Genomic DNA, 24631 nt, shown 5'->3' with positions numbered 1-24631 from the left:
ATTTTACCATTTACAATTTTTTTGTAACAAAGTTAACATTCCTCTTAAACGAAAATGTTGAAAAAAGAATAAATCTTACTAACAATGATTTATCTATGTTTTTAGTAATAAATTCTGTTTTGTGTCTAATTTCTAGCAGCGTGGATTAACTCGATTCAATTTAGTTTTTACTTTTTTTTAAATATTCAGAACTAGGAAAAGATGAAAAACAAGTTAATCTACATTCATAGAAATAAACATTATTAAATTCCTCATTCAATATTTTAATCAATGATAACTTGTTTTTGGTCGAATATTTAGATATAAAAATATACGTCACTAAACTCTTGTATCTCTATTGTGATGTTATGTTACATATGACCCGTATAACAAAACCCGTTAAAAAATTTAATCAGCTGGTAAGATATGGACGATAAAGGCGGATGCGATCAAGCCTCTATAGACCGTACATAATGCATATAGCGCGGATTATAACGCGTTTCTGTCATAAGCAGATGTCGATCTCGATTCCGTTCAGGCGACTGCACAACTTCCACGATCGTTCAGCTCAATTGCCGTAAAAGCAGTCTCGAGCGACCCTAATCGCACGCGACTGTTCCTACTGAAAACTCGAAAGCTACCTTCCTTTCTTCTTCTCTATTCTGGATAATCCAGGCAATAAAATTCATCGACTAACTCTTGTTATATCAACAATTGAGATATATAGAAATTTTCCTTTGAACTGCGAATTCTTCGGTCAATTTCAAATCGATCGTCTCTTACAAAACTGGACTGTTATCATTATTTGAACCATTTATTTTATTAATTTCCTTGTTTTCACATAGTGTTGCATACATTTGGGAAATAAACGTTAAATTAAACATCAAGCGAATTAGATCAACTTAAAATTAATTAAGAAATATAATTCACAGTTACTACAACACTTCATTCAACTGAAGCTTAATTAAATAAAAAAATCTTATATTCGCAGATGATAAATTGAATTTCAAAAGTTCAGTAAAAATTATGCTCTTAGATTAAGTTTAAATGTACATATTTTATTGGCTGTTGGTTTCTCTCGCGATGATTTCGCAGAAACTGTTGGACTTCTGAATGTTATTTTCATAGCCCAAATTTGTCAGGTGTGTCAGGACTCTTCATCGGTACAGTGTAAACTCAACTATTGCGTATCGTTTTGCAGTAGCTGATTTTTATCGTCCCGATCCATAGAGCGCATATGTTACCGCGTGTAACCTCGTCGAGTGGCTGTTGTACGCTCCGACCTCGTTCCCGAAGCCGATATAACCCCCATTATACATCGGAGTTGCGTGTGTCGAGAATGCAACGAAAGCACTTTAAGGGGTCCGTCCAGCCGACCGCGTCTCGAGGACCCGCCACCGTCTGTCTAATTCTTTGAATATTAGCGGGATCGGCCGCCCTCGAAAATTCCTTTCACCCCTCTCGGATGTCGCCTCGAGCGTGGCTGGAATACCGGTGGTTGTCCCGCGTGTGTGGTGTACGACTGCTTTTCTTTATTATTCAATTTTTGTTTTCTTGTTCGCGTTACTTATATTGTTCGATCTAACTTTATAAAAACAACAAGCATACACTTTCGGTCATCGATGATGCGCGGAAAGAACGATTTCGCTGAAGTATCTAAAAATTTTGATAGATACAGGTTTAAAATAATTGTGCTGGACCATCAAAATAATTATACAGGGAAACTTTAAGTATGATGTTACCAAACGTTTTAATATTCTTGCAATCATCAAGAGTGTTCTACATAATTATTTTGATAATTGAACAAATTTTCAAATCCGTCTAGCAAAATTTTTAGACACTTCAGCAGATCCTCGATGAGTTTGACGTAATTGTTTTTATAAAATTGAATCTCACGACATATAAAATCGATTTAATAATTCTATTATAATTGAATAAAAACTCTGTCACAAATTAAAAGTTTTATTAAATTAAAAAAGATTAAAAATATCTCGATGAAAAAAAACTCCAATTATGGACTTTAATTTTATATTCTATATGTCACTTTTTTAAAAATAAAATATTTATTCAAACTTTAAATAAATCTGTATTAAATAAAATTGTATTATATTTCGTAGCGTCGAACGTTTCTTATTTTCTGTAGTTTTTTTTATATTTGTATTTAATAGATACTTATGTTAACTTAATTATGGAGGTTCTTTTATTGTCGCTTGACTCTTATTAGCCTCTTGTATCACATTGTTGTGAATATTAAGAGTAAATAAATCCTCGAAAATCCCTGAAAATGTGACATACACAGATTGCGCTCTTACACACGATTTTGTTTGCACGAGATGACTTTTTTCAGAATGGCTCATCATTAAAGCGAACCGTGTAAATTCATCTTAAGGAGCATTACCGCGAAGGAAAGTAATACTCGCAGCCCCCTCGCCGTTGTTCGTTGCGTGAGTTTTTACGTACGCTTTGTGGCACGGCCGGTTTTGCGTAGGGGGTGAGAGACCTTATCTAAAAGCCACGAAGAGGCACTAGACGAGGGAAGTACCTCTTTTGCTGCTCCCGTTCGTTAATTCCTTTTCTACCGATAATCCACTCGAAGCTCGTCGAGTTTTCGGCTACGTACGCCGCGCGCTGACTTCGAGAGATCTACAAACAGCCATTTACTTCTGCACGAGCTTACGTAGAATATATGACGGAATTATATGTGACGTGGATCTTCTATCTAGATCCGCGCTTGCGTAGGATTTTGATCTTTCGGATCTCCAAATCGATCTCTTCGCCAACTTTTTTTATTTAATATCTATACGATGTGTTCTACTTTCGAACGGGAAGTTTGGAAGATCGTTGGGGAATTATTTGCACGTTGAGAAGTGACTCTGAGTAATTTCAAGCGAAACAGCCATGAGATGAGCTATTTTTAATTAGGTCCAGGTTAATTTTTTTTTTCTTATTTGATCCTGGATTCGAAATCTATAAGTAGCTGATCTGATGACCCTCTTCAAACCTTAAAACTTTTTATTCGAAATTGTTTTTTTTTTTTAATGTATTGTTCTTAAGATATTTTGTGTCTAAGTTGGCCATCTAAAGTGGCCAAACATGTTTCGTGCAGAATTTATAAGATTCTAAGATTTGACCATCTAGAATACCTATTTTAAACGTGATCTTGCGAATGATAACGTTAGCTTTTTTATACTTATTACTTTTGCAATTTGGGACATGAGAAAAGGACATCTGGTTGAAAATCAGTACGAATCAAAAGATTCAGGTCTGTCCTTTTTTCACCTCGAGATTTGAACGGTACAATAAATTAAAGTAGAGAGACGCGGGTATAGCTTGTTTCACTCTAACTTATTACGTTAGTTCAGAATTCTTCGAAGAACAGATCTTATGATCATATCAATCAGTTTACCGATTGTCCGAATTAGGAAATTTCCGAGTCCGTTTTCAACCAGAATTCCAATTAATCTAACATTTTTCTCAGTGCGTGTACATCGTGCTTCGCCGTACCTAAACTAGCGCGAGTAAATCTAGAGACCGCGCTCTGTGAAAGATTCGACGATGAAAACGGAACGCGCACGGCGAGCGGACGCGCAGCGAATTGTTATTTCAAGGGACTGCCGTCCGTCAGTTCGTTTGTCCATCGCTCCCGCCGCGATGCGGTGTGTAAACAGGGAAAGTTAAACAAGATAGGGATATATAACTGGTGTGTACGTAAGAACACGGTGCGCAGGCATGAAATTCAAGGCTAACAATGTCGACCTCGAACGACAAGCGCTTCTGATGTGTGAATTTTGTTCATTGAGTCGCCAGCACGACTTGCTGCGTCGAAAAGAGTTGCACCCTGCCCCGTGAAATCAATCTTATTTTAAAAGGTGTTTCGCACACTTTTCGACAGCAGCGCGCCACGAAATGAGATCCTCGTGCACTTTTACCTTCGCGTATTTTTACTTCGTCAAATTTGTTTGCTCCCGATAAGCACGTCACGCAGAGCTGTATGTACAAGATGTAGGGCTTAATATAAATCTCCTAATAATAATAGCCGACAATGACTTTATTAAATGTGTAATTTTTATTGATTCTTATGTAGTTTTTGATACAGTAATTCAGGAACTTATCCTACGAGCTCTAATCTTTTTTTAATCGACATATCTCTTTTTAAAAACTTATGTTGCTAGCAATAATAGCTTTACGGAATCCTTTCTTTCATTAAAATGATTTATTTGTGTTTGATTTGCTTTTTATAACAAATAAGAAATTATGTTAAATTTTCATGTTAAAAGTAGTCATTATTTTTATCTAAACAGAAAAGATTTATAGTAGAAGACTTTTTAAGTGCATGTTATTCAATAACTCTGCTCTCCTCATTTTGGCAAATAAATTTAAAATCAGAGCAAAAATACCATTAAAAACACCTTAATAACATAAGAAAAGTGAAATTTTATCGATCCGTGTATAGTTATCGATAAAAAATGAAAACATTCGCAGAATTTACTTTTTAATTGTGAGAGGATCAAATCACGGAGTATCACAAAGTTCTGCTATCCTCAGGTATAAGTGTCTCTCAGGTGGGACGTCGGTCTATATTTATTTTAGGGAGACGAGCAGGTTGTACCCCTTACGAAAAGAGCCACGGGAGTCCGGCAAAAATTTACTTAACGCGAAGCTTTAACTTCCGATTTAACTTGCAGTTTACTCTTGTTCAGACAGGTAAATGAAACGCTCGGTATGCCGAACGATGTGGTTCTCTTCAGACACCGACAAATCATGAAAACACCTGTCAACATTTTTCAAACCAATTAGTCGAAACAAATCTATATGTAATCCGTTTAAGTGTCATGTGGATCTTTCTAATCGCCATGTCGCGATTACACTGCTTATTTATTCATTGATTCTTTTGCTATCAATACGTATCTTAATCCTTTATTAGTACACACAATGCATCGTTCGTGCCCTGCGTATTTCTTTTCTTTGAAATACTTATAGGAGCACTTGTCAAAATATATGTATAATTTGGGTCTTTGCCCTCCTCTTCTTTTTTTTTAAATATATAAAAATCATAATAATTTTAATTATATGTATAATTTTATATCACCAATTTTGATAACTTTAATTACTTAATCATTTTTGTTTATTGTAAAAGTAACAAAAGTTAAGGCTCATATCATATGGAATAAAAGATTGAAAAAATATCGTACGTGTATTTAATATTAAGTATCGTTAAAAATGTCTATATGATTTTCCGAAAATAAGGTATATGATATCGCAAAAAAGTTATCAAGATTTATCTCAATAAAATACTTCACATATGCATACGAAATAATTTTGATTGGGTTTTTTCATTTAATTTTGTGATCATTTGAAGTATCTCGTCGTTTGCTCTCTTCATTGTTACTTTGTTACAAAAAGGTACGATTGCGGAACTAGAGATGGAACAGCCTGTAACAATCTCCAGCTACGCAAAATTTCAAAGTGTTATTTTCGAATTGTTACATAAAGCAGATCCTGGTATCTCCTTGCGCGTAGGACAAATGTATGAGAGGGTCAAACGTAATTCGAGCTTCTTTCCGTTCGTTCCACTCCACGAGTCAAAGCCCACTCATCTCTCCTTCTCTTTCTCTCTTTCACTCTCGCTCACTCGTTGTGACGATCTCTCCTATCCAGGTAACGCGTGTCGCCGTTTGACATTAGTTGGCCCATTAAATGCCGATAAATCTGGTGGGTGGCACGCGAAGTCAAGGGGGAGGTGCGATTATATCGCGCGTGTGCTATGAACACGTCGGACACGCGTTCGGGAGCCATTGAGTATCTGTTAGCCTCTGCTCGAACAGAGTCAAGCCCGTAGGTAGATAGGCGGCCCAGGACGAGGTCGGTCGGGATGAGGAAGAGAGAGAGGAGGCGGATAGAGTGGACGATTGATCAAGTTAGCGTAACGTCATTACGTCGCGAGTACATCGGGGGTTGACGCAAAACGACGGACTACACACCGCCTGCCCCTCGCTAGGTACAACAGCTTCCTCGGGCAATTTGACTCGACACCAACCTTCGCCCGGATTATCCGGTGGTTGGTGGCTTATACAGCCTCGGGCCGGGTGATTCTCTCGATTGGGGTTCGTTACGACGTGGCACAAACGAACTTCCGCCACTCGCGAACGTACACATATTTTTCTTTAGTAAGATTCTTTAATGCTCATTCTTTCGCGATAAAACAATAGCGGTACTGATAATCGCGAGATGCAAAATTTGGACGCAATCAGAAATGAAAAAAAAAAAGACAAGAAAGAAGATCTCTTATTAGTGTGTTGACAAAAATGGTATTTTTTATTTAAAACCTTTCAATTTTATTTTGAAAGTGTGATTTTATTGCAATGATAACATTGTTTTTGTGAAAATGAGAGTAAACATATAATATAATTTAATAATAATATGATTTAGATAATTTTCACAATTTTTACATATTATGTCTTTGAATTTATGACTTACTTGTTTTCTTACCTCTATTTCAATAAACTATCGATTCTTTTTACTTTCTCTAAAATTTTTGTGACCATTTAGAGACTTTTCGCGGTACATCAACGTGCCGGTTGAAATCATGCTTTATTGGAAGATAAAAACCTATGCTCGAAAACAATGATTTTACTGATGTATTTAGAAATTTAATTAGATGTAGATTTGAAAATAATTATGTAGAACGTTGATTACTTACGTATCAAAATTTTCTGTCAAAATTAATTAACAATAATTAAATAAGGAACTCAAGCATAATGAATTATCTGCAAAACTATTGACATTCTACCAACCAACGTAAGCGCACGCGCATTCTACATAATTATTTTGATAATTTATGAAAATTATTTTCAGGTTTATACATCTAGCTAAGAGTTTTTAAATACTTTAGCAAAACTGTTCTTTCCATATATAAGTTATTACGAATAAATGTTGAATGATTAATAGAATTTTCTTCGGATAATCAAAGTGTTATTCAGCTAGTGCTAATATCTGTTTAATGGACATATTGCGAATAAACATTGTTCGAATGAATAAAATTTCCTTCGGATAATCGATTCTGATAATCATCGCGTTATTCAGCTAGCACTTAATATCTGTTTAATGGGAGCATTATGTCCATTGATAACAGAGACTGGTAATTCGTTTCGAGGTAGAAGATTAACGCGTGTGGATGTCTACGTGCAAAGAGCCCGCCGGTACGACGATGAACCTGCGAATACCGGGGATCAACTAACGTCAAATTATGATTAGGGCTGTTAATTGTCCCATGTTGACCCTGCTGAGTGGTAGCCCGAGGACAAACACGATTCCGCCTCCCTTTTGTTGTTTTAACTCAATGCCGTCGGCCGGAGATGACTTACCGATTACCCAGCGTGATGTCTGAAAACCAGGGGTCTTTCAGCCCTCAAATAGAAATGACTTTCTGGTTACCGCGAAGCGATGCGTGGAGTAATTTCGTGCGGACAGATGGCGCGTGATTTTATTCTGCCTTATCTTATCTTATTTTTATTTGCGAGTAAGTCTGAAAGTGATCTTTAATAAGTCTGAAAGTGAATTTTATGGTATAGTTTACGTAAAATATATAACATGTAGCTGTATAAAATGTCTTTAATATTTCCGAAAAAAATCCTTGAAAACTTAAACCTTGACACAGAAGTACTGAACGGTCATTACTGACTGTTTTTATTTTTTATTGATATATTTCTTGTGTAAAAGAATTCTGAAATTTTTTTATCTTTCAATAATTATTTGATTTTTCATCACTTTATTTTTATAGTAATTAATTCACATAGTCTTTTTAGTGAGTACAAGAGATGTTGATACTTCTGGTGTTAAAAAATTTTTCATTATTACTTAATTTTAAATTATCCAAAAATTTTTTATATAAAAAATGTTTCATCACGTCACTCAATCATTATATATTCAATAAAAAAGAACGAAGCGAAAAAACGCTATAAATCTCTATCGACACGTAGACTGTGCTCTTTCGTTAGCTCGGGCTTTTAATTTTAGCATCTTTTCAGAATCGGCAGGCAAGGGGATTGATGCGATAAAGCGCTGTTAAGGGATGCTGATGTTTGCAGTCCGAATATATGCACCCTCGACGCGAGTGCCACGAATGCATTACAAAGAACTATGGTTCGCGCTACAGGATGAAGCACAAAAAACCGTTTTCGCCTTTCATAATATATAATAAATTAATATGATTTTAATTTAATAATACATACATCAAATATCTTGCTTTATAGAAGCATAATTATCAATATATATTTTAAGCATATAATAGCGATCTTGTGAAAAGAAATACTTGAACTCAAAATCTTATGTAAGTAAATATTTGAAGCAAAAAGCGTTGCGTTCATGTTACATTTCTTTGGGAGAAAATAAAGAATTTAAATGTGAATATAAAAGGTGAAGAATGAAAACACGATGAATTATGGAAAACACATTTAAAGACCTGCTGAAGTATTTAAAAATTTAGTTTATATTAGATGCAAATCTGAAAATAATTTTATTGGACTCATTGAAATAATTATATAGGACACTCAATCATCATTAGCAACATTACTTATTATGCTTGAGTTTTCTACATAATTATTTTGATCCAACAGTATTATTTTCAGATCTGTAGCCAAATTTTTAGATACTTCAGCAAAATTATTTTTTCCATGCAAGATTCGATAACTTTTGCACTAATCTGTAGATGTAGAGCCAATTCGCATGCATCAATAGGCAAGTGTCTTCTGCATGAACGGCATAAAAGTGTAAAAAGGAGTGCAATTATCGGCCGCATTCTGTCCATGTAGATATCGCGGCGAAACGCGGACTGCAAAAGCCAGCGACATATTCATGTGTGCGTTATTATGCGAGGGTGCTAGGAGTGCTCTTGAGAGATGCGAGCACGCGTTGCAGGACGTTCGATTAACCGCATGCATTTGACAACCAAGAAATCGCCAATCTGTGTAATTTCATCGAGGTGTGTCAAATTCTTGAATTTTAATTAGTTTACTAATTTTCGGTGCTTAAAAATTTCATTTATAGAGCAAAAGTCTGCAGTGGAAGAAAATTTTACAATAGTATAATTCTTTGTCAGTATAATAACAAAATAAGAAAGAAAAAGAAAAAAAGAGATAATTACTGAAATTTATAAATTTATCTTATAATTAATTTTAATTCGTAAAATAAAACCTTTCTTAATAATCTTAAGAGAAAATTGACATAAAAGCTGAAGAATCTATGGACAAAATAAAATATATAATGTATATATGTATATATATGTATATTTACACACACATACATATGTATATAAGATTTCGTACCAGAAAAAAAAGAACGGTTTTGCTAAAGTATCTAAATATGTTTTTACGCTGAACACCAAGTCGTTGATAGAATTTGTGTAATAAGCAAACATCAGGATTTTGATTAAATCGATTAAATGATATTTTTTGCACATTTTCAATATTCCTTTTACAATAAAACAAAAACTTTTTTCTAAATGAAGTCTACAACATCTAAAAGTACAATTGAAGAGCTTTTAACAAATTTTAATTCATTATATACAATCGTAATTTTAACTCAGGAACAATATTCGGTCATCGCGAGTATCAGCAGCCGCGCATTTTCCTCATAAGAAAGAGTTTAAAAAAATTAACAGTTGATTTTAAATTTTAATTTTTAGATTTCTTAATGATGTAGGTTTCCACATCAAGCTAAACTTTGGATGTGGATTGCTCCACAAATTCACACATTACGACTCGCCAGACCTGGTTCTACATAATTATTCTGATAATGTCCAATAAAATTATTTTCAAAGCAATTAAATATAATTCAAGATCAAATGATTTTAACGTGCCAAAAAATTATTTTTAAATCTGTATTCAGCTAAATTTTCAGATTATACTTCAACGGTCTTTCCATGTATGGTATTTAAAAAATTATAGAAATAAAGATGTTGCAAATATATCGTGAATAACTGGAATTGAGGGGGTTAATGCTAATGTTAAGAGCGAATATCCGAATTAATGACGCTGTTTCTCCCATTATCGTGCCAAAGGGAACCATTGCGTTGTCGATCGTTTCGTCTCTCGTCTCCTCTCGTCTATGCCGATAGATCTCGAAAACGGCGGTAGATACGTGTTTGCACAGCATTGAACTCGCCCTCTGCTCTACGGGATTCGATCCCTCTCCTGACGTGCGCACCATGGGGTTGCCGACCGCAATGCAGGGAGATGAGACTAGGGGGCAAAGGGAGGAGTGCGAAGACTCGGTGGTACGCAAACCCATTATTATGATTATTATTCACGTAACTGAATCGCGCGCGATCTTCTTGCGTTCTCTCTCTTTCTCTTCCCTGTATATTTTTGAATTCAAGAACAATAGATCTTCATACTAAAACTCTTAATCTCTCTTTCTCTCTCTCTCTCTCTCTCTTTCTCTTTTGTTGCTATACCGTTATATGTGCCGCGCGAAATTTTTTCAAACGATCTTTTAGCAACAGCGCTGTGGAATTTTGAAGTAGTATCCCGTGGAACATTCGCTGTGCCGTCTCTCTGCGAGTCTTTTAAACGCAAATTATACAATAATTTATTAAGTGTAAATTTATGACTTGTATTTGTGTCTTCCGGCTGGTTCTTCTGATAGTGTGTTATTGGATACGTTTTTCAATTTCTTGCTCAATTATTGCTTTTTAGTTATTCTAATGTCTATCTCTGTCGCTAGTCCTCTCATTTTCTTATATCCGACATTGAGTACTTCGTAGTTCCTTGCACTATTCGTATATTACTCTTGCAATTTAAGATACCTGCGACGCTTGTTTAGAATAATAACTAATTTGATATCGTCGCGACAGGTTTTTGCGGACACAGCTCGATAAGTCGAAACTTTTCGGAAAAATGGAGAAGTGGGATAAAAGCCACGATAGGCGGACGAGGGAGGGGGGGGGAGGAGAAGGGGAAGGAGTGTAATTTGCCTCTAATGCGACACTCGATGTAGCAGCTGGCTTCACCGGCCCTCTGCTTTTCCATTCGCCACTCGGCCGTAACCGGCAACAGTAGCGATAATAATAACAATACTGGTAACAATGCCCAGGAGTGGCTAGGCATTGTAACACCGCACACCGCGCGAAGAGGTAGAGGGGGCCGGGTACTTGGAGTAACAATGCGAGCGCAAAATGGAGGGACCCATCTGTGTGTGCCCCGTGCCAGGGGGACAAGGGGAGGACATGCTCTCCGGAGGGAACGGGACGAGAAATCGGCGGGACGGGAGAGAGACACCAACGAGATAAATGCAATGCGTTGTCACGCGCTCCGATATCGTCGCCATTTTTTTTTTCTAGATTGCATTCTTAATGTAAGAGATTTCTCTTCGAGATGGCGGGCAGCCTACCATCCGTGATTTTGCGATTTGGTAACCGCGCGATCAATATAGTGATCTGAAATACGATTGTGTCACAAAAAATGTTGATAAACAGCGAGGCATATAGAGGAGAGTTGCTAAATGTTAGATATTACCGTACTTATATTTGAAAAAATATTTACAAAAAATATATATATAGACAGAACGTTTCTGCTGAAATATCTCAAAATTTAGCTAGATTCGAAAATAATTTTGTTAGGACAGCAAAATAATTATTTAGGATACACTTAAGTAAGATAAGCAATGTTATAAAAAATTTTGATATTTAGTAACTAGGTTAAGTATTTAATAACTCAAAAAATAATTTATAGATCTGTAGATTAATTAGATACAGATTTAAAAATAATTTTGTTCGGACCATTAAATTAATTAATGTAGAACACTTTAAACTGGTTAGAATGTTGAGAACATTTTTACATATCATCATTGTTTGAGTGTCTTATATAATTATTTTAATGGCCTAATGAAATTATTTTAGACACATATATATATATATATATGTATAATTTAACAAAGTATTCATTTTTTAAACAGTAAATCTTTCTGTGTATGTATATACTGTGACCTCTAGAACGCGAAACTACGCATAATTTATATTTTATAACACACAAAGCATGACATTTTATTTGTGCGTTTTGTCGTATGACAAATGTGTGCAGGACAGAGAGGTCCTCGGATCTCTTTATTCTATAGCCAATCAACAGACTTGAAAAATTTGTTATCGCCTTAAACGCACGAATAAAATAGCGGTCTTTCATGTACGACGATAGATAGAATGTATAATACATGTATATGTGTACATATAAGAAGAAACGTAAATCGTCCACAATTATCTTCCCTCGCCTGATCACAAGACTCCCATGATCACTGCAATCTTTCATAAAACTCGTCGAAACTTATGTACCGCCTGTACCCACATTCGCCTCGGGTGCGCATGAAAATCCCGGCTGATTGCAATCAGGGCTCTTTGCCGACTTCCGTGCTTGACATGGAATCGACTCGTCACCATCGTTCGAAAGGCTTCGTGCGGGCGCTTGACTCTTCCGGTTTAAGGAAGCGTTCCGTTTCCATTTTGAGAAATCTTTTGTTCACTGTGTGAAGCTTCTCGTTAGACCTAGTTGCCGCTAACAAGTCGTTTTTATTCGCTTTTTTGCAGTAAATGGCATACAAATATTCATACACAATGCGTTCTTTTTGAAAATACTTTCATCAGGGAAAGTATGTAAATATTTGCTCTTTGTGTTCAAATTATTTCTCGCAAATTAGTAATATGTAATTCAATATATTTCGATCTCAATTTCATTTGATCATTTTATTTCATCTACACTGAGAAAAATGGTTGCAATTATCACAATTTGATTATAATTTATACACAGAAAGAACGTATTTCGCTAAATTATTTAAAAACATATAGATATAGTTATACAAAACATAATTTTGTTGGTGAAATATTATGTAACAAATTCAAAGATAATGAGCAATGTAAAAAATTTGACATTTTAGCAATCAGTTTCAACGTTCGAGCTACATAATTATTTTGATAATTCAAAACAATTTATTTTCAAATCTATATCTTATAACAAGTTTTTAGATACTTCAGCAACATATCATTCTCTCCATAAATCTTTTTCAATGTCAACTATACTTGAGATAAAATCATAAATATAATTATAATTACTAACATATTAAAGCAGTAATAATTATAAAAATTCAGTTCCTAACCATAATTAATTTACTATGCAATTATAGTCAACAAATAGTAAACACTTCTTTCAGTATAAGTTAATCTAATATTAATAAATGAAGTTTTATTATTTAGAAGAGAGTTTATATGGACTCAAAAGGACTGCAAAAGATATTTTGAGATTTTTATGGCGCTAAGCGTTAATTAAATCTAGTTAAGTCGAGCCATGTCGATAACGTCGTCCTTGTTGCGTTACAAACGTCGCGATGACAAACAGACAATTCGACGCGCTTGTTTTCAAAGGGCTGATAAGTGAATTGAACCGCAGACGGAGAGACGAACGGTAGACGGAACGATAGACCGAACGAGGGGGAGACCCGCGCATGAACGTGCATCAATGCAGGATGCGGCCAATGAGCCACGTAACAATTATTTATTGTTGCCAGACCCGCTATACCGCATCTCGAGTCGGCCAGACCTGTCTGCGTTCAATGAAAATGAATACACTCGTTAAAATCGGCGTATGCCGGAACTAGCCATCTTATCCGCTTGGTATAAACGATCCACTACCGTGGATCTTCGTCAAAGCTCAATAAAATTGTACGAAAACTATCTAACGGATGAGTTTGTCCCAAGATCAATTCACGTATCTGAATATCCCCGTCTATAATAAACTCGGTTGAGTTTCATCAGAGTTTTAGTTAAAATGAAAAAAATTAAAAACGCGAACGATATTCGGATCGAAGTACGATTGCGTCCCGAGACGAAGTCCCTATATACCGTGTGAACTAAAACTTACATATACATATATACGAATAGTACAAGTAATTACCATATTAACTATAAGTAATTATAAACATACCTGCGTGGGCGTTAGATGAATTAAGGACGCCAGGTGCTCCCGTTCGGGCGCGCTGAGGTACTTTTGCTGCTTGAATCGCCTTTCGAGCTCGTAGACCTGGGCCTGGGTGAAGAGGACGCGTCTCTTCCGTCTCTGCGCGAGAGGGAATTGCATCGCGCCGACGCCCATGCCAACGCCGACTCCGACGCCGACGCCCACCCCCATTCCCGACGACTTGGTCACATCGCCCATCGACTGGCCCACCGAGCAGCCGGCCATGTTGGTCCCGGCGCCCGCCGCCGCGGCGCCCATCAGTCGCGAGACTGCAAAACATATTGAACAAACCGGGAATGATACTTTGCGAGTTTCCTTTTCCCGCATGCATCTTCGCTATATAAAGATTTACAGTCTATACCTAAGGCCGGATTCACATCTTTACGGAAAAGCGGAAAGCGGAAAAACAGTAGCCAATCTGAACTCGCGTTGGTAGTAAGTAGTACAAAACTAACAGAAAAGTCGACTGTCAGCGCGAGTTCGGATTGGCTACTGCTTTTCCGCTTTCCGCTTTTCCGTCAAGGTGTGAACTCGCCCTAACAATAAGAAAGATATATTCCTTGTTTTTGACGAAGTTACGTTCTACTTCTGATATCGTGGTTCTAAATTTTATTTTCATTTTAAGTATCTATATAGTTTTAGATTTTCATGGTATATATACGGAAAGAACGATTTTGCTGAAGTTAAATACAGATCTGAAGATAATTTTCTTATATTTTTCCTCAATTTTTTTTCTTACAGTAAATATCCACTTACATTATTTTAGATATTGTAGCCTATGTTTTTTATATTCTTTTAGTAAGGATCTTTCACGTCTTCCGCATTGACAGGATGTTAATATAACACCTTAAATTGAATCCCCAACTGTAAGCTGAAGATGACTCCAAGAAGAGTCGAAACGTTCAATGATTGATTACTTTTTTACTTACAATTATAACTATAATTGCGTACAGTATTTTATTCACGCACCAATTACAGAAATATTGCTCATATTTGCCGTTTTCTCTCTTAATGTTTTAATAATATAGTGAGTTGTATATAACTTATTGTGAAAATACTTTTGTTGAACTATCAAAATAATTATTTAGGAAACTTAATGATAGTAATGCTGCAAAAAAAAATTTAACATTCTAGCAACCAGCTGGATAAAAATAATTTTGTTAGATAAAATAATTATGTGTAGAACGCTCAAGTCGATTGCTAAAATATCCAAACTTTTCACAGTATTTTACTCATAATATTTAAATTTTCTACATAAATATTTTGATGATGGTTCAACATTATTATTTTCAGATCTAGCTGAAATAGACACTTTAATATAAAGCCATTCTTTTCGTGTACAATACGAAACATTGCGCGTTACACACAACAAGAGAGAGAATGAAATTCTCGAGGATCAATTAAAAGAATTGTTACCAATGATTTTTCAACGTATAGCGATAGAGATTATAATAATTATGACATATTCATATTTTCATAAGTATACGTCTAAGCGTATACGGCTGAACGATTCTCCTCTAAATTCGAGCTACCGAGGGCTACCCAGACGAGCGAGCGAGCGAGCGAGCGAGCGAGCGGTCGTCTATCCCTTGTCAGTTGGCGAGGAGCTGTCAAAAATGAACGCGCTTGGGCGCGGACAAAGGGAACGATTTAGGCGCTGCGAAGTGCTACGTCACCATCGGAGCACGGGAGGTCCCGAGATGAAGTTCCGAATTATTATGCCTGTGAGAACCGTATTTCTCGAGCCGTCAGTGAAGTCGAGGGCGAGAAAGAAATACCACTCGAGCGCAGGAACAAACACCGTCAAATTTGTTTACCTCGGCACGTTCGTATTATATGGGAGAAAATCGTACGGAGTTCGCGTATATGGTATAGCTCGAATTCGTAGCGCACTGCGTGCACTGAGCGAAAGTAATTGTCGTATTTTCACCGGCGCGCGGCGGCGCGATGGAGGAAGTCGACGGCGCCGTTTTTCGCGTCGGAGGTCCCTCTCTCGTTATACGCGCGGATATCCGAGCTTGTGTTCGATAGCCTATATTCGATAGCCGATTCGAGTACCCGACGAGTTTCCGTGTGCGCGGCTCCGCCTCGCCGGGATTAATTGTTGCACTGATTACCAGACGCCCTGCATTCGAATTAATCAAAACTGCGTTCGCGGGCCACTTGCCTGTTGCGAATTTTATAAGCCCGTGATCTCTTGAAATCAACTTGACAATCATTTTTACAAGCTCTTGTAGGATTTCCTCCTATCTAGGGCTGTGTGCCGGATATATGTATATATATGCAATCAGTACTGAAAATCTATAGTTCACATTACAATACATGTACATATATACTGTAGATTTTCAGTGTATGACGCGGCCTAGATTGTTATACGCTGATTACAACATATGTGCGTTGCATTCGAATTAATTAAAACAAAATCATGTCACTTGCCTATTACGGTATATTCTATCCACAAAATTTAGAAGCGATTACTTGAAGTCGATTTGACAATCCTTTTTACAAATTTCGTGTACGATCTCCTACTTGGATTAATTGTTGCTGATTACGAAACGTAGTCTATCATTCAAATCAAAACTGACTCGAGCGCCATTTATGCATTACGATATATTCTACAAATTTTATATAAACCCATAATTTCTTGAAATTAACTTAATAATCCTTTTTACAAATTTTCTACCTTCTACACTTGAATTGTTGCATTGATTATACCGACGCTCTACATTCAAATTAATCCAGCTCGCCACTTTCTGTGATGATATATTCTATCCATAGATTCGATAAGCGTATGATCTTTTGAAACTAATTTGACAATCCTTTTTATAAATTCGTGTACAATTTCCTCCTACTTGGATTGTTACATTGATTGTCAAACGCCCTGCATTCAAATCAGTCAAAATTGCTTGTTCTCATAAAGCAAGTATTTGATAATTTCTACAAATTATGTGATCTCTTTTCATAATTATACAAATTTGTACAATTTCAAAAAGAGTCTCTTCTAACTATTGATAAGCGATTATCACGTGTTAATATTAATTGGCGCTGCAAAGGAATTTCACGTAAATCACATCGGTGATGTAAATTATTATGTTTCTCGTACGATGCTATCCTTTTAAAGCTGCTCGTCAGCAGTCACCGAGAACAATGCGTGCGGGTACGACTGACTGGACGGAACGGAACGGGATGTTTCGATGTAACTTCTGCCAATACACGAAGGCAGATCCCGATGATGGGCGAACAACGCGCGTGCAGGAACTCGTTAAGTAAATTGACGTTTCTCCAACGTCTACCTGACCACCGGCGTCGCACTGTGCCTCACGTCGAACATCCCCGTTTCAAAACGTAATTATGTGGCATAGCGACCGACGGGGTGGGGAAGTCGTCTCCACCGTCTTGACTCCTTCAGCTTCCAATTAGGTGACAAAAGCCCAAAAGATTTCTCGCTCCGAATCACAGACGTCTTCGTGTACCGCCCACAGTGTGAAAGTCGTCCAATCCAGCGGGGATAAAAATATCTCGCCCGATGGCATGTAGATATATAGACGTAACATTTAATTTCACGCGTCGATTGTATAATTTTGCTCATGTCATTTCGCGTTTCACTTTAATTTTCCTCTAATTAGATCTTATTTAAAGCGTCATAAATCATGTGTCACAGGGTCTGTAACTTGTTATTAAATTTGCTACGGAAATCCCATTCGCGATCCCAATTCGCGTAATGCAGAGACAAATTACTGATGAAATTGATTCTCGAAGTTACATGTTCTTTTTCTATACTAAATATATCCTAGACAGAAAATAACTTGATTAGAATCAATAGAGATTAAAACCATAATCGAAAACGTTTAGTAAAGAGAAACTAGAGTGAAAATAGTAAATATACACCTATCAAGACTCTGGACAAAACTGATAGTTATTGTTATCGTAATAAAATGAAGAAAAAATACAATGAAAAACAATACAAAAGAAATAATAAATCTTGCAGAGTTTAGAATATAATAACAATTAAAATTTTAACGTTTGCTTACGTGACAATAAAAGCAAAAGTTTTTAACAGGACATTTTTTAAATGCAAATCGCAAACGCATATAGCATAATCGATCGACGTAATCTATCATTGAAAAATGTCAAACTAGAATAACACAATGATATTAAACAAGTCAAGTCGAAGAAATTAATGAGTGGATTTTCCCTGTTGAAAATTTATTTTTGATGCACGGCAAACAATGACGAATATGTAAATTCACAACTCGCTCTTTATATAGAATCATAAAAGAAATAAAACAAATAGATTAAAGTTTAATAACATTCATATATACGTATATTTATAAATACCAATAAATGCAATAAACACTATAAATTATCTTCAGTTATATAATTGCGCATCAATTCAATTTGTCTCGAAACGCAATCATAAATTGAAGCTGGAAATAACATATCACAAATTACATTGATCACTTCAATAATAATGTTATAATAAACATCTTAAAATACTGCAAAAAATTTCTGCCTATAATATAATTGACAGATAGATTAAATTATAATATAATTGATGGATAAATTACATTCCACGTTAAATACGTTGATGATTTGGCAAAAGCTCTTTCGCGATTTACTTTATACTACCGTTTCGCGATACGCAGTAACTAAAAAAAAAAAAAATTGAAATTTAGCCAATGAGGATAAAGGAAGTTTAGCTCCTATTATTTTAATTGGCCAAATTTCAATCTCAATCTTCAATGCGTAACGTCTTATTTCGGCCTACCACGTAATGCTGCCATACATAGTCACAGTTTTAGAAAACGAATTGAAGCGATCGCGCATCGGGGAAACGTCTCGTTTGCAACTCGGTGGACGGACGCGGGGCTTTCCCTGCGCGCTCTGTTTATTTTACAAGGGGCGACGATAAGTCCTGCGAAATCGAATTCGTATGGTGCGGACGGGCATCCTCGCGTCTGAGGCATTTAACTCGAGGACCAGTCCCTCTTATTTGTTTAACTAAAATCCTCAGCGCGCCGTCCACTAGTCGCGCTTTCTCGAATTCTGGATCGATACGCGGCGAGAGCGGCGAGCGATCGGCTCGCTAAAGTGGCGCGTGCGATGGACGAAAATCCAACAGAGGAGAGGACGAACGCGCCTTGTTGACACAAGTCGCATGAAAGATGCGCGCATTGTTGGCCGACGGTGGTATGCGCGACGTTTCTTTTGTGGACACTGAAACGCGAAACTTATGCGGCGCCCTGGACATCCAAATGGATCCCCGAAGTGTCAAAGCTCCTACACTTCCCGCGAGGACGCTTTTACGCCAATCCTTTTAAACTGTTCCACTTAAAGAATATCGCTGCAAACTGTAGACTGCTCTATCTCCACTCACTTTATGGACGATTAAATTCAAAAAGTCGCGTTTTTAACTCTCCCTTGCAACTATCTTTCCTACCTTCGTCTGCAATCTGGGACCATCTTGTTTTGCCCAAGTCTTTTTACTGTTTCAGATTTTCAAAAAAAATATGGAAAAATTTTCAGGGTTACTTTTCAACATCTCTATTACATTACCAAATATTTTTTTTAACCAAAATATTGAAATCTTTAAATTGAAATTTGGCCAAAATGAGGATGAAATAGAACTTAGGTTACAGGCGGAGAGTTAGGATACAAAAATAGATTTGGAAATGTTATATCTAGAATCAAATAATTTAAAAAGGATCAATTTGCGTTCCTTTCTGTTATATCCAGAATCAAATAATTTAAAAAGGATCAATTTGCGTTCTCATTTTTTATGAAGCCGGTGTCATTGCGATCTTTTTAAGAATTCCAGCAAACTCCTATATCCTCACAATTTGTTAGCTTATTTGTAAAAAGTCCGTACACGCTTTTGACGATGAGAATAAAATCTAGTCCTCTCTCGTAGAACACTTGGAGACAGTTGTAAACTGAGCAATGCCGACGGGTTCTCCTTACCAATTAACGATGGCGCTTTTTTGTCAACTTTGTAACGCGAGACCGACACTCTCTCGTCGATCCCCTAAATGGAGCTAAGATATCCATGGTCTTGTCGTTACAAGGCCGATAAAAGCCTGACGGACGTGACTCTTGGAAGGCGGAAGGAATAGCTCGTTGGGAGATAGGTTTTTATCCGAGTACAACATCGTGCATCGTCCTCTCTTTCTTTTTTCTTCTCTTTCTTTCCGGAATCGCTTCGTGTCGTGCTTCCGGCATTTATACACAAAACACAAGATTTTGATGAATATATCTGATAAACGTTAACTCTCTCGCGCGTGATTCCTCGACGTTCCTACAGATTTCACTCGCCAATTTTTCTATCGGTGATTAAATAACAGGTGTAGATCGTACGTCTGATGTGTCGGTTTTCATGCCGGCGATCGTCAGGGAGAACACGTCTTTGAAAGTACAAGCGTCATATTCTATGAGACTACACAACCGAGCCTCTCTGATAAATACAGACCCATCGAAACTCATTTAACAGGCTGACAGAATGACTGTTTGCATTCGATAACTCGGTAACGTTTAGCGGACAGACTAACTGTCCAAGACGTAATTCATCGAACGACTGAATTAATCAATATGTGGACGAAGTCCGCGGAGGCTTTTTGCTCATCTGACGAGCATGTAAATGTATGTGGATATACCAAACAAAATATTCCCTCCATTAGCGAGCGCAAAATCGTTTCTCAGATTTCGATGAAAATCATTTTTCTACGCTCAACTCCTACGATCGACTTTTAATGTAATCGTATTTTTAGACGTTTATATAGTCACAGCGGTGATGAAGGACTTTGCGAAGAAAACCGTAATAAGAAAAAATTAATTTTTTTTTAATTTCTTAGAAAGTATATTTTATTAGAATGTAAGTAGCAGTTTTATAGAAAGTTAATTGAATTAACGAAAAACTAATATTTGTTCATTAATTATCGATAATATGATATTTTTTTCACACTTTTTTTGTTACAATTTTATATATTGACAAATTTGATTTTATACCTGTATATTATAATTTATTGTATTGAGAGATTATATGTATAATTTAACTCAAATGCTCAGGTTTCGTTCGTTTTATGTTCCGACAATAACATTAATCCCGATTTAATTTACTTTTTGTCGTTTTTTAATTGTATAGGATACATACATGGAAAGAATCATTTTGCGGAGATATAAAATTTTGCTTGATTAAAAAAAACTTTTCGTTGGAAATTGATTGTTAGAATATATCCAAATGTTTTCAGCATGTTCATTTTTTAGTTTCCAGCATAATATTATTTTGACAAAATTAATTCCATATCTATATCCAACTCAATTTTAGATCTCACTGCAAAATCGTTCTCCTTCCGTGTAAGAATAATTCGCAATTAATTAGAAGAAGACGAAGAATAAAACAAATCACAATTAAAATAGACCCAGACGACATCAATTAAAAATCATAGAAAATCAGTATTATAATTTTTCTCAGTAAACAAATGTACCTATTATATCAATACCATATAAGTTAACGTTACATCGATATGTTTTACTTTTAGCTGGTGTCGACTGGGTATAGATACTTTCTTCGATTCTTTTCCCCTTGAATAAAAGACAAGCTACTCACTGGCAAAGCGGGGGTCATTGGTGGTCGGTGGCGCCGGTGCGTACCACGGATGATGGTGCGACGAGACCGCATGGGACCTCATGGGGTCCGTGGCTGTGGCCGTGGCGCCCACGCCGGGCCCGGCGTGATGATACGGCGATAATTCCGCGGCGCAATATTGGTATTGCGACGTGAGCTGCATAGTTGCGTAAGGATTACCCATGGCACTCATGGCTCCGCCGGCACCGCCGGCACTGCCACCGCCACCGGGGGCGGCCCCGTTGGCAACGGAAACTGGTCCGGGGGTGCTGCCGCCGGGCGTCGAACCACCGTGCAGCGGCGGGCTGCCGCTGCTTGCGCTCGAGCTACCGGTGTTACCACCCACCCGTGCACCGCATGCGTTCCCGTAAGGCGAGCCCTGGGAATGCGTTACGACGCCGACACCAACACCGACGGCGGCGGCGGCAGCGGCGAGCTCGAGCTTCCGGTAAGACTCCTCGATCGGCGATAAGATATCGGTGACGCTGAAAGGCGTAGTGTGGGCACCACCGGCAGCTTGCACGTGGGACGAGTGCTGCTTGGGCGACAGGCTCATCGCCAGGTCGATGCCATTGAGGTCCGACAGGAGGCCGGCCTGTTCCAGCGATTGCTGCTGTTGCTGCTGCTGTTGTTGTTGTTGCTGCTGCTGCTGTTGATGCTGGTGATAAGTCGTGGCATTGCCATTACCGCCTTGATTGCCGCCACCGTTTCCGCCGCCGCCGTTGCCACCGCTCATCTCGGCGAGCCCGACGCCGTCGAAGTACTTGAAGCTCGCGCTTCGCGGAATGATGAGGCCGGGCGTTAGCCGTAACAACGGCGCATTATGACGCTACTCTTTCTCTCTCTCTCTCTCTCTCTCGACCAGGTCGCGATTGCCGATCGCGCCAACGTATATAGCTTTCACACAATCTCGACGGACGATTGATTAACTCCGAACGAAATCCGAACGTCTTCGCCGCGTGAAATTTCGACGGTACGTCACTCGAACGATCGTTCACTCGGGGGACCGAAATCGATACACACGGCTAGTTAATCCCACAATATGCCACAAGTCACTCGTATGTATACGTCGACGCGCTCACTTATATACTACTATAATATAGATCACGCGGGCGCACAATAAAAAATTCCCCGTCTTCACTAACATCGGGACTGTTTGTCCCCGAAATCGATATACAGCCCATTCGCCGCGAGCCGGTGTTTGTCCCTCTTTCTCTTTCCCTGATCTCGATCACGTTTAAACGCACGCATAGCTCTTGCAGTCGTGAGAACCTTCAATTCTTGTACACAAGCATGAGAGATCGCACCGGAAGTACTCGAAGTACCGCAAGACACTGACGTTTCTTCTCGGTAACTATCGAACTCGCGAGCTTCGAGCTCTCCACTATCACTTATAGATTTTGGCCAAATAAGTCTTCGCACTTACTATTTCGAACCATTACTTCTTTCTCTCTATTGAGGGTGAATTCAAGAAGAAGAACTTCTTCACTGTGGACATTTTTTTATTTGCCAACGTTGCCAATGGTAAACGTTTCATCCATCATCTTCCTTTCACATTCGTCGTCGCTATATATGCGGTTCGTGAGTATTTTCCCCGGAAATCTTGGGGAGAAGCTGCGAGATTGACTGACGTAAGACAACGTTAAGAGACGAAGGGATGCAATGTCACGTGGCACACGGCGAACTGTCATCACACGTATATAACCGGGAAAAATCGAGGCCGCGGTCGGCCGGCGGCCGACTCGGATGGCTCTCCTGCGATCGTCGGACCTCTCGACACTGTCTCGGCGTGGTTGCGACGCGTTACGCGTCTTGCTCCTTGGAATCCCAAAACGGACGAAGGATTACGCGGCGACCTTGCCCACGTGGTCGAGGGATATAGTGGCCGGCCAGAGCCGGCCGGCGGCCGACTGAAATCACACGGGGGTCTTGGAGTCCTTGGATTCCGCCGATAGAGAGACGATGGTAGATGTACCACTCTACGCTTCGCCTCCACCTTCGTCGAGGATACACTCTCCTCGTAGGAGAAGAGCCGTTCTATGGATGGATGGATGGATGGATGGCTTGCTGGCTGGCTGGCTGGCTGGGTGGCTTGCCTGCCTGGCTTGGCTTGCTGGCTTGGCTTGGCTTGGCTGGCTGGCTGGCTGGCTGGCTGGATGGATGGATGAATGAATGGAGAGGACTTCTGTCGGGTACTCCTGGAGAGGTCCTCACGGCCGCTTAGACCCACTCGACCAGCGCTCGCCCGCTCGCGCTCGCGCTCGTTCGCTCGCTCGCTTGCTCGCCCGCCCGGGCACAGGCCCCACAGCCTCTCGCGGAGAACCCGTACGACGACACGATGAGTGGAGTGCCCACTACGGAGAAGTGCCTGCTACCAAGAGTCGTGATGAGATGTCCCCTTTTGCGTGTGAGAGAAGGGTTTCCATACGCCGTAGAGAGGAGCGGTGAGGCCACGACTCGGAGAAGTGGATGCTGAAGATCCGCCGTGTGATCATTGGACGAGCGCTGCCGTACAGGCGGTGCGATCGTTTCGCCTCGCCGTTGATTGGACCCCATCGGTTGCCGCCGCTACCCGCCACGGGACGAACCCACCGCGTCAGCCGGCACGCCGTTGGTGTTACGCCCGAATGAGCTGAAACGCGTCTGCCTATCGTAACGCTCGTGCGAGGCTTCGCCCGACATTGTGGCGGCCGCTGCGCGCAATACCGTGCAGATCGCTCGCCGCTCGAGGCGGTCGTCCGCACGACCGCGCCCACCCGCGTTGACAAAAGGGCGGGGAAAAATCGACGACGGAAAAATGTTTCGCGGCACACGCGCCGAAATCCTCGTCGGGGCTCGCAGCGACCGACGGTACTTTTCGATCTTCGTCGGCCGTCACGCATCGCTTCCAAGCGTGTGTATACCAATCCGAAACTTCCTCGGCGAGAGGAAGCCCCGAGTTTCACGTCATCTCTCACTAAGATTCTCCCGCACGTTTTTTTTTTTTTCCTTCCGGACGGAACGCGCGGAGGTTCCGTCGTCCGTTTCTCTTGCA

The 24631-nt window shown here is 38.9% G+C and overlaps 1 protein-coding gene across 1 annotated transcript in view; it reads right to left on the bottom strand.

Moving 5' to 3' along the window:
- Positions 1–22333, bottom strand: part of LOC108775655 (homeobox protein Nkx-2.4) — a 37185-nt gene extending 14852 nt beyond the window's left edge. The window contains exons 1-2 of the mRNA XM_018542084.1: positions 21580–22333; positions 13944–14245 (exon numbers count right to left, since the gene is read on the bottom strand). Of these exons, the coding sequence (XP_018397586.1) occupies positions 13944–14245; positions 21580–22333 (1056 nt within the window). The remainder of the gene's footprint in view (positions 1–13943; positions 14246–21579) is intronic.
- Between the last annotated feature and the right edge of the window lie 2298 nt (positions 22334–24631).

This window comes from Cyphomyrmex costatus, unplaced genomic scaffold (genome assembly GCF_001594065.2).
Source record: "Cyphomyrmex costatus isolate MS0001 unplaced genomic scaffold, Ccosl1.0 scaffold302, whole genome shotgun sequence".
NCBI classification, from domain to species: Eukaryota; Metazoa; Arthropoda; class Insecta; order Hymenoptera; family Formicidae; genus Cyphomyrmex; species Cyphomyrmex costatus.
The sequence above is the reverse complement of the archived record's forward strand: the minus strand, read 5'-3'. Positions and strand labels throughout refer to the sequence as shown.